At 61.5% G+C, this 10,686-nt stretch overlaps 1 protein-coding gene across 1 annotated transcript; it reads left to right on the top strand.

Moving 5' to 3' along the window:
* The first annotated feature begins 2,953 nt into the window (after positions 1-2,953).
* TOR4A (torsin family 4 member A) lies at positions 2,954-8,035 on the top strand. Its single transcript, XM_005580309.4, has 2 exons — positions 2,954-3,135; positions 3,857-8,035. Exon 2 carries the CDS (start codon positions 3,894-3,896, stop codon positions 5,163-5,165), a length of 1,272 nt encoding a protein of 423 aa, XP_005580366.1. The 5' UTR covers positions 2,954-3,135; positions 3,857-3,893; the 3' UTR covers positions 5,166-8,035.
* Positions 8,036-10,686: the final 2,651 nt, after the last annotated feature.

Genomic DNA, 10,686 nt, shown 5'->3' with positions numbered 1-10,686 from the left:
CCTCACCCTTGGGATTCAGTACCCTAAGACACAGGTCAGCTACTTTGTTTTTGTCCTGCAATTCTAGGGGGCACCTCTCACCTCCCCGTGTGCACCAGGGACAGGAGCCCTGGAGGCCCAGGACATGCCATGGTCGCGGTCACAGAGCTGGGGCCATTCCCAGCAGATGAGACCTCAAAGCCAGGCAACAGTTCATAGCATGCAAGGAAAACACCACCTGTTTTCCAAGGGGAGAGGGCGGGGCCTGTGCCGGCTGCCAGGTGTCACTGTCCTCGGCTTGCAGCATGCAGGGGTGATGGCCTGGCTGTGAGTTGTCACTGTCCTCAGAGACGCCTGTCGGCGAGCTCTCCTCCCTGGAGCGCAAGGCCACAGCTGAGCAAGCTGGGACCTGTTGGGCGAGACAAGCCCATGGTGCTGGGATCTCATGGGTATGGGAGTCTCCGAGCTGGTATCTTCGGGGACAGAGCCGAGGTGCTGGGCTCCGTCCAGCAAATCCCAAAGTGCTGGGATTACAGGTGTGAGCCACCACACCTGGCCGTTTTTTTTTTTTTTTAAGGTAGGAGAAATGGAGGTTTCTGGGCTGATGGGAATGATCCGGTGGGGTGAGGGGTGGAGGACGGACCAGGGGCTGGGCTGTCACTGAATGAGCAGGTGGCCGGGTCTCAGCACAGCAGGGGTGTGCTCAGGAGGGCTGGTGGGCGCAGATGCGGGGGCGCTGAGGAGACGCTGGGAGCCCCTGCTGCTGATCCTGGTTTCTCAGGTGTGGGCTAGGAGGCAGGATGGGGGGAGTGGCAGGGGAGAGGACGAGGAAACGACTTAGGAGGCATGGCCAGTGAGTGGACCCGGGTGCCTGGTGTGGTCACTGGGCAGCGGGTGGGTCCTGCCCAGGGTGCCTGCAGGGGGTGCCAGGCTCATGGGTGGGGAGGGAAGGACAGAGTGAGGAGCCCGTGGGTGAGGGACTGGCGAGGTGGAGGGTGTGAGCTGCAAGGACTGGGATGGGACTGTGAGTGGACAGCTGAGCCTCGGGGGCACATGGTTACTGTAGCAAAAGCCTCTAGGGCCAGAAAGAGCAGAGCTGCCTGAGTGACTGGGTGTGGACACTGCTGGGAAGTTAGGGAGAAGGACTTGGTGGGGGAGGACCGAGGGCCTGGGCGTGGGAGGCATTGTCCGGTGAAGTGAACACCTATGGGGAATTTGGGAGGAGGAGCGGGGAGGGTGCCCACGGTTTGGGGGAAACAGCCTTGCTGGTGAGAGCTGGGGGAAGCAGTGAGGGTGCAGTCCTTTCAGAGGCTGAGAACATGGACTGTGTTTGTGGGTGATGGACGTGAATTCCGGGCACAGCGGCGGGGCTGGGTTGGGTAGGGAGGCGGGAGGGGAGCCCTCCTGGAATGGGAATGGGTGTGATTGGGGGTGGCCCTGGGCATCACAGGAGATGGTGATGGCACTGGGAGCTGGGGTTCTGGGGCTCCCTTCACCCCTGTAGATGGGAGAAAGTGCAGGGGGCGAGGCCTTGACCCAGGGCTCAGATTCACCTTTGACCCATAGGGCCAGGTCTTGAGGCCCTTGAGCAAGTCCCTTTTCCGCAGGGGTCTCTGGCCTGAGGGTTTGCTGGGCCAGCCTCTGGCAGAAGCAGCTCCAGCCTTGGGTGCTCTTGGAGGCAGGGCAGAGGCTTAGCTGCAGGTTTTCCAGGGCCCGGTAAGCCTGCATCTGCCTGAGGGCCTCCCCTTCCAGGGTCCTCTCTGTGTCAGAAGCAGCACCCAGACTCAAAGTCTGAGGCCCCCAAAGGACGCCAACCTCCATGCTGGGGCTCCAGGGCCTGGACAGCCAACCTCCTTACGCCCTGGTCCCACAAAGGCCGGGGCGTGGGCCTGAAGAGCACTGGCATGCCACATGGCGTGTGCGGCCCCCGCGGCCTCGACGATCGGGGATCGGGCCCCCCAGCACCCCCTGCACAGGGGAGGGGAGCCCTAGGCCTGGCTCCTGGAGAGAATGGAAACCCCCAACCCACGACCGGTGTTTCCCTGATGGTCCCTCTGGTTGGGTGAGGAATATACAGCTGGAACCCATCAGGCCCGGGCTGGCCGTTGGGAGGAGCGGGGCGTCCCTGGGACTACAGGGTCCTGAGCTAAATGTCAGCAGCACTGGTGTGGCTGGAAACGGCCACCTTGCTCCTCCTTGGAAGGCGGCTTCCAGGCTGGGAGGAGTCCAGGGTCGTCCAGGCAGGCCTATCGGAGGGGCCTGGGAGGGGCCATGCGAAGGCCAGCAGGGGGAAGGGCCCAGAGCTCCGGCTCCTGGCTCAGGGCCCAAGTTCTTTCTAAATTTGTTCCCCAACCCCCACAGGGACCCTGAGCCACACGTGCTTTTTTCCGTGATAGAACTTCCGTCCCTGTGTGAGGCCTGTCCTGAGCGGGGGGCTCTAGGCTGGGGACAGAGGAAGGGGGAAGGGAAAGACAATGAGCCCTATTTTGAGGGGCCCCGATTGGGGTCAGGAGGGGAAGGAAAAAGGGAGAGGAGTGATGACAGGAATTGGGGGTGTGCAGCTGGGCAGAGGACCCTGCCCTCCCCCTCTGCGGCTGCCCTGCTCCCCCCTTTGCTTACACAGGGCCTGGAGCCCCCTCCCCACGGCTGTAAGCCCTGTGTGTGGGGTGTCAGGTAGAAGGGATGACCTGGGGGAGGTGACCGTGGAGGACAGGCTGAGGTGCAGGAGCCCAGGGCGGGGGCAGGGCACGCAGCAGGGGCCCTCGGCCTCACCAGGTGTCCTAAGCCTGACCAAGCCAGGAGGGCTCTGAGCGCCAGAGTACCGAAGAGGGGATGTGACCTCTGGCCAGGGGATCTGGGCAAGCCGGCCAGGCCTCCCCCCTTTGGCGCCTCCGTCCAGCCCAAGTCCCGCCTGGGCCGCACCCCCTGACTCACTTCCTTTGCATAGAAGCGGAAACCTCCCGGAGCTTCCTCTGCTTGGGCCGGCCGCTCCCTGGGGACCCGCAGGTGTCGCTGCCCCTCCAGGCCGGAGCTGGCCCAGGAGGCCCCTGGCCCACCCCCTCGCCCTGGGAGGCGCATTTCCTGCTTGGAATCTCAGGCCCCGGCGTCTGGCACAGGCTGGGGGCGGCGGAGCTGAGGGTAGTGGACCAGCTGCAGGTAGGGGTGGGTTGGGGCCCAGGGCCCAGGCCAGTTCCTGCCAGTCAGTGGCTCTCTTGCTCCGACCGACTCTTCTGTCCGTCTTTTCGCCTCACCTCCACCGGTCTCCGGGGGGCTCCCTGCGCTGCTCTGCTAGTTCACTGGAGGGGTGTTGGGAGGACCCCAGTTTTGGAGTCGGGGCTGGGAGGCCTGGGCTGAGCCTGGGGACGGGGCCCGGGGCTATTCTCAAAATCTAAGTTCCAGCCAGTCCCCCGCCAAGTGTTCTGGAGCGTGTGGAGGCGTCTCTGAACTCCTGGGCGCTCAGGCCGCTGCTTCCCGCGGCCCCTCCTTGGGAGACGGCCCAGTCCAGTGGGAGCCGCGGGAGGGGGCAGGGTCTGGGAGCGACTGTCCCTCGCCTCAGTGGGCGCCTAGGCGGCCACTGACTCCTTCGACGACTCCTCCAGGAAGCCGGGGCGGCCACCAGATAAGCCTCTACCCCGCCACTTCCTTAAGGCCCTCGGCCGTTTATGGGAGGACCCGAGAGATTTGCATCGGGGCCCTGCAGAGGGGCCGCTTCCCGGTCTGAGGGACGAGGCCGCGACCAGGCCCTGGCACTGGGGCAGCCCGGGGCACACCCTGCGGGACTCCCGGGGGGTAAGATCACTCCGGGGACCGGTTCCAGCGACCCGCGGGAAAGGGCGGTGGCGGGAGTCCAGAGACCCTCCCCGTCTTCCCGTTGCAGGGAGGGCGACCTGTATGCGGAGCGCCGTTCCTGCGCCATGGACCGCGGCCAACCCAGCCTGGAGCCTGCTGCCGCGGCCCCCCAAGCCACGGGCCGGTGCATGATCGCGCCCGTGCGCGCCGTGCTCCGCCTGCGCCGCCGGGTGTGCGTCCTACGCAAGCGGCGCCTCCTGCAGCTGGGTGGGGGGCCTGACGTCGGGACCGGGGTGCCCAGGCCGGGCTGCAGCCCCCCGGCGCCGCGCGGGGACCTGGACCAGCCGCAGTTCTTCACCTTCGACGGCCCCGCGGAGCTGCCCTCCAGGACGCCACGCAAGAAGCGCCGGCGCAGCCGTCTGGTGCTTTACCCAGAGACCTCGCGCAAGTATCGGCCGCGCGTGGAGCACAGGAGCCGCGCGCAGCACTGCCTGCTGCTGCTGGTCGCCATCGTGGGCTTCCAAGTTCTCAACGCTATCGAGAACCTGGACGATAACGCGCAGCGCTATGACCTCGATGGGCTGGAGAAGGCGCTGCAGCGCGCGGTGTTTGGCCAGCCCGCAGCCATAGCGCGCATCGTGGCGCTGATGCGGGACTACCTGGCCACGCACGTGCACAGTCGTCCGCTCCTCCTGGCGCTGCACGGGCCCAGTGGCGTGGGCAAGAGCCACGTGGGCCGTCTGCTGGCGCGCCACTTCCGCTCGGTGTTGGAGGACAGCTCGCTTGTGCTGCAGTACCACGCGCGGCACCACTGCCCCGAGGCGCGCGCCGCACAAGACTGCCGCGAGGAGCTGGCGCGGCGCGTGGCCGATGTGGTGGCGCGGGCCGAAGCGGAGGAGAAGACCCCACTCTTGGTGCTGGACGACGTGGAGCTCCTGCCGCGGCCGCTGCTGGACGAGCTGCATGGCTTCCTGCAGCCGCAGCGCTCCCACCACTTCCACAACGCCATCTACGTGCTCCTAAGTGGCGCGGGTGGCGCCGAGGTGACGCGCTTCGTGCTGCAGAACGCGTCCCGCGCGCTGCCCCTGCTCCCCGACGGCGCGCGCAGTGCCGAGGCCTCAGCGGCACAGGCGGAAGAGGACCTGCGCACAAGTCTGTGGGCTCTGCTGTCCCGGGAGCATCCGCTGTGGCAGGCCGCGGCCATCGTGCCGTTTCTGCTGCTGGACAAGCGGGATGTGGTCAGCTGCTTCCGGGACGAGATGGCAGGCGAGGGCTTCTTTCCTGACCAGGCCCGGGCGGAGGACCTGGCCGCACAGCTCAGCTTCTACCGCGTGGCTGGCCGCGAGTTCGCTGTCACTGGCTGCAAGCAGGTGGTGGCCACGGTGAACCTCCTGTAGTGGAGGTGCAGGACGGGACATTTGGGTTGATGGCGGCAGTAGGAGGGCGACCAGGGACCTTGTGTACTGGTGCAGGCCCCTGAGGTTTCTAATGAATTTGTGGCTGCCAGGCTTGTGGGTGCGGGTCAGCTCGGAGCTCTGCTTCCAGGTCCACAACCACCTCAGAGCCCTGAGTCTGTCCCTGGGGGCGGCAGGACAGCAGCCACCTCCCTCCCCAACTCACCCATTGCCCTGCTGGGCATCCCAGGCATGGTCTGGTGGGTTCTCCCTGTGTCCCCAGGAGGCGGGCGCTCGGTTCCCATGGTACAAGGATGATCTCAGGGCCAGCAGTTTCTGGGGTCACACAGCTGGGACGTGACCCCGCCTCTTGGGGGTGGTCGTGTGTTGCTCAGTGCTGGGGTGAGGCTGTCACCCCTGCCACCCTGGAGATGACCCTGGAGGAGGTCACAGCCAACCACGACAGTGCTGGGGTCCTGGCTGTCTTCTCCACCCACCCCACCCCTCACTCAGGCAGTGTTTTCAGGAGCTCAAGGCTTGCGTGTCTTGACCGTAAGGGGAGGGGAGCGGAGGGGGGGGCGCCCCAAGCAGCCTCTCCCCCTCCTTCCCGGACCCCCCCAACCCCGTGCCCGCCAGTCCTGGCTTGGGCTCACCAGATGACCGAGAGCCCGCAGGGCAAGCGGGAGGTGCCCAGGTCTTCCCCCATTACCCTCCTCTCCGCACGTGAGACCCTTAGCCCGTGGCCAGACCCCTGGTCACCACGATTGCGCGACCTCCCTTTCCCTGTGGCCTTTTGTGCCCCGAGTTCCGCCCACCCGCACCTTCTGCGTCGAGGGCCCTCCCCACGTCTGTCGACACCACACCCCACACTCCCCACGCTCCGCCTCCCGGAAGCCCTCCTGGACGCCTCCCGTGGATGGGCCCCCGCGCCCACGGGGGCTTTAGAGGAAGGTGCTTTGGGCGCTTTTTGCGCCATGTCTCCTCGGGGGCGGCGGTTGCCTCGGGAAGGTTCTCGCCTCCTCCCGCAGCCCCGGTGTCTGGGACGCACCCGGCAGCCTCACTGCTGCCTCCTTATGGCGCGCCCGGCCCAGCCGTTGCCTTCTGTGGTCGCCGGGGGCGGAGCGTGCGGCTGGGCCCTGAGTCCCCCGGGTCGCCCCGAGCCTCTGTCCTCACCGCCGGCCCCGCTGCGGTCCCAGCCCGGGCCTGCCCGGAAGGAGCGCACGGGCGGCTCTGACCAGTCCCGAAAGGGGCTCAGAGGGCGACCAGGAGGTTTCACGCCGGTGCCGGGCGAGTCGAAGTGGGGGCACCGTGAAGGTGGAGGCAGGGCCGCGCCAGGAGCCCCGAGTCGAGCGTACACGGCGCGCACCCCTGGCGAGTGGGAATCCTCCGGCCCCGAGGATTCTCAGCCCGGAGACCGCGCCCGCCAGCGCCCTGAGCAGAGGTCCTGCGGGTCCCCGGAGGGTGTCCTGTTCTCACCCCCGTCCTGCATCCATTCTCGCTCTGGTGGTTGGTGTCTGTGGTCCGGGGCGAGGGCCGCCTAGTGGAACCGGGATTCAGGCCGCTTGAAAGTCTGGGATCTCTGGGCGGATGGCAGCGGCTCCCCCGAGCTCGGCACGCGGGTCTTGGGCCCAGGGCGGGAGCGCTGGCGAGAGGGCTGCCCCGTCCTGCCCAGAGGGTCCTGAGGACTCCCGCTGCTCCTGGAGTCTCAGGGAGGAGTCCGGCTCCACGGGGTGGGAGTGGGCTACCAGGAAACCTGTGCCTCTTGGGGCTGTGCAGGACCGGCTAGCCAGCGCTGGGAGCCAGGGCTGAGTTCAGCCCAGCTCTGTCCACCCCACCCTCAGGGCTAGGGGAAGGAGCTGGGTGAAGGAGCCCCACCTCCCCCAGGCAAGTATCTGTGCCAGGAGCCCACGCAGAGGGACACCCAGCTCTCGTCTGGCTTTCACGTTGGCTTCAAGGTGGTAAGAGAGAGAGCTGCAGAGTGCGGTGTGTTTGCCAGTTCCTGCATCCCAGGCAGGGCTTCCAGGACTGTCACCTCCCCTTCCCACAGAGCACCCACCTGGAGGTGTCACCTGCCTTCAAGCGTGGGCCATTCATCCACCCGTCAGTCAACAACACCCACTGAGCATCCACTGTATCAAAAGGTTCAGACGTAAGGGGAAATTTTCTTTCTCCTTTCTTTTCTTTTCTTTTTTTCTTTTCTTTTCTTTTCTTTCTTTCTTTCTTTCTTTCTTTCTCTCTCTTTCTTCCTTTCTTTCTCTCTTCCTTCCTTTCTCTTTCCTTTTTTCTCCTTCCCTCCCTTCCTTCCTTCCTTCCTTCATTCCTTCCTCCTTCCTTCCTTCCTTCCTTCCTTCCTTCCTTCCTTCCTTCCTTCTTCCTTCCTTCCTTCCTCTCTCTCTCTCTCTCTCCCCCTCCCTCCCTTCCTTTCTTTTCTTTTTCTTTTTTTTTTTTTTTGATGCAGAGTTTTGCTCTTGTTGCCCAGGCTGGAGTGCAATGACACCATCTCGGCTCACTGCAACCTCCGCCTCCCTGGTTCAAGCAATTCTCCTGCCTCAGCCTCCTGAGTAGCTGGGATTACAGGCGCCTACCACCACGCCTGGGTAATTTTTTGTATTGTTGGTAGAGACGGGGATTATCTGTGTTGGCCAGGCTACTCACGATCTCCTGACCTCACAATCTGCCCACCTCGGCCTCCCAAAGTGCTGGGATTACAGGTGTGAGCCACCGCGCCCGGCCTCTTTTTATTTATTTCTAAAATATTACATTGAGTCCAATTTCTGTGCTTAAGAAGAATGTACACCAAGTGCTGGGGTGGGGCTGGTTATAAATGACGCCACAAATCATGCTTGTTAATAAATAGTGTGGTTCGAATCTGATGACCTACTGTTTGATTTGTTTCTTGTTTGCTTGGTCTGTTAATAATTGAGGATGCTGAAATCTTTCCCTAATTGTAGATTTATGGTAGATTTATCCATTTCTCTCTAAGCTTCTATTTAAATAGGACATACTTATCAAGAGTTTTGTTTTTTGTTTTGTTTTGAGAAACTTCTGAATGGGGATGTGGTGTGGACCTGGAGGCTGATGGAAGGATTGAGGTTCACATGCAGTCTGCAGCTCAAACATCCGGGCTTTCCAGGAAATCCATAAATTACTAAAAGAGTATTTTCTGGCCGGGCGCAGTGGCTCAAGCCTGTAATCCCAGCACTTTGGGAGGCCGAGATGGGTGGATCACGAGGTCAGGACATCCAGACCATCCTGGCTAACCCAGTGAAACCCCGTCTCTACTAAAAAATACAAAAAACTAGCCGGGCAAGGTGGCGGGCGCCTGTAGTCCCAGCTACTCGGGAGGCTGAGGCAGGAGAATGGCGTGAACCCAGGAGGCGGAGCTTGCAGTGAGCTGAGATCCGGCCACTGCACTCCAGCCTGGGCGACAGAGCGAGACGCCGTCTCAAAAAAAAAAAAAAAAGAATATTTTCTTTAATTGCCCTGGACAGGTGCTGAGGGCAGATGACCCAGTCTGGCTATGTGGGAAGCTGCCAGCTAACCAGATGATCCCAAACGTCATAGCGGCTCTCCCTCATATGTGCAGAAATCGTTTCTGTGCAGTTGTCTCTGAGTTATTCTTTGACATCTGCCATGTATCGTCATGTAGTAACCCTTGTGATCTGTTTTTTTTTTTTTTTTTTTTTTTTTTTTTTGAGACGGAGTCTCGCTCTGTCACCCAGGCTGGAGTGCGGTGGCCGGATCTCAGCTCACTGCAAGCTCCGCCTCCCGGGTTCACGCCATTCTCCTGCCTCAGCCTCCCGAGTAGCTGGGACTACAGGCGCCCGCCACCTCGCCCGGCTAGTTTTTTGTATTTTTTAGTAGAGACAGGGTTTCACCGTGTTAGCCAGGATGGTCTCGATCTCCTGACCTCGTGATCCGCCCGTCTCGGCCTCCCAAAGTGCTGGGATTACAGGCGTGAGCCACCGCGCCCGGCCTGTTTTTTTTTTTTTTTTTTTTTTTGAGACGGAGTCTCTGTCGCCCAGGCTGGAGTGCAGTGGCCGGATCTCAGCTCACTGCAAGCTCCGCCTCCCAGGTTTACGCCATTCTCCTGCCTCAGCCTCCCGTGTAGCTGGGACTACAGGCGCCCGCCACCTCGCCCAGCTAGTTTTTTGTATTTTTTAGTAGAGACGGGGTTTCACCGTGTTAGCCAGGATGGTCTCGATCTCCTGACCTCGTGATCCACCCGTTTCGGCCTCCCAAAGTGCTGGGATTACAGGCTTGAGCCACCGCGCCCGGCCAACCCTTGTGATCTGTGTGTGCACATCATAAAGGCTTTTTTTTTTTTGAGACGGAGTCTCGCTCTGTCTCTCAGTCTGGAGTGCTGTGGCCGGATCTCAGCTCACTGCAAGCTCCGCCTCCCAGGTTCACACCATTCTCCTGCCTCAGCCTCCCGAGTAGCTGGGACTACAGGCGCCCACCACCTCGCCTGGCTAGTTTTTTGTATTTTTTAGTAGAGACGGGGTTTCACTGTGTTAGCCAGGATGGTCTCGATCTCTTGACCTCATGATCCACCTGTCTTGGCCTCCCAAAGTGCTGGGATTACAGGCCTGAGCCACCATGCCTGGCCGGCTTTTTTTTTTTCTGAGACAAGGTCTCGCTCTGTCACCTAGGCTGGTGCGCAGTGGCGTGATCTCCACTCACTGCAGCCTCCACCTCCTGGGTTCAAGTAATTCTCCTGCCTCAGCCTCCTGAATAGCTAGGATTACAGATGCCCACCACCACACCCAGCTAATTTTTTTTTTTTTTTTTTTTTTGAGACAGAGTCTTGCTCTGTCGCCCAGGCTGGAGTGCAGTGGCATGCTGTCGGCTCACTGCAAGCTCTGCCTCCTGGGTTCACGCCATTTTCCTGCCTCAGGCTCCCGAGTAACTGGGACTACAGGCGCCCGCCACCACGCCTGGCTAATTTTTTGTGTTTTTTTTTTGGTAGAGATGGGGTTTCACTGTGTTAGCCAGGATGGTCTTGATCTCCTGACCTCGTGATCTGCCCGCCTCGGCTTCCCAAAGTGCTGGGATTACAGGCATGAGCCACTGTGCCCAGCTGCTAATTTTTGTATTTTTAGTAGGGACTCGGTTTCACCGTGTTGGCCAGGCTGGTCTTGAACTCCTGACCTCAGGTGATCTACCCATCTCAGCCTCTCAAAATGCTGGGATTACGGGCATGAGTCACCACCGTGTCCGGTTTCTCTTTTAATAGAGACAGGGTCTCTCTGTCATTTAGGCTGGAATGCAATGGCGTGATTGTGGCTCACTACAGCCTCGACCTCCTGTGCTGAAACGATTCTCCCACCTCAGCCTTCCAAAGTGCTGGGATTCCAGGCAGAAGCCACGGTGCCCGGCCCTTCTCTGCATTTTCTTGTTCTTCTTTTTCTTTTTTTGAAACAGTCTCTCTCTTGTTGCCCAGGCTGGAGTTCAGTGGTGCGATCTCAGCTCACTGCAATGTCTGCCTCCTGGGTTCAAGTGATTCTCCTGCCTCAGCCTCCTG

The sequence above is a fragment of the Macaca fascicularis genome, chromosome 15 (genome assembly GCF_037993035.2).
Source record: "Macaca fascicularis isolate 582-1 chromosome 15, T2T-MFA8v1.1".
Lineage (NCBI taxonomy): Eukaryota > Metazoa > Chordata > Mammalia > Primates > Cercopithecidae > Macaca > Macaca fascicularis.
This window is presented reverse-complemented; position numbering and strand designations above follow the sequence as displayed.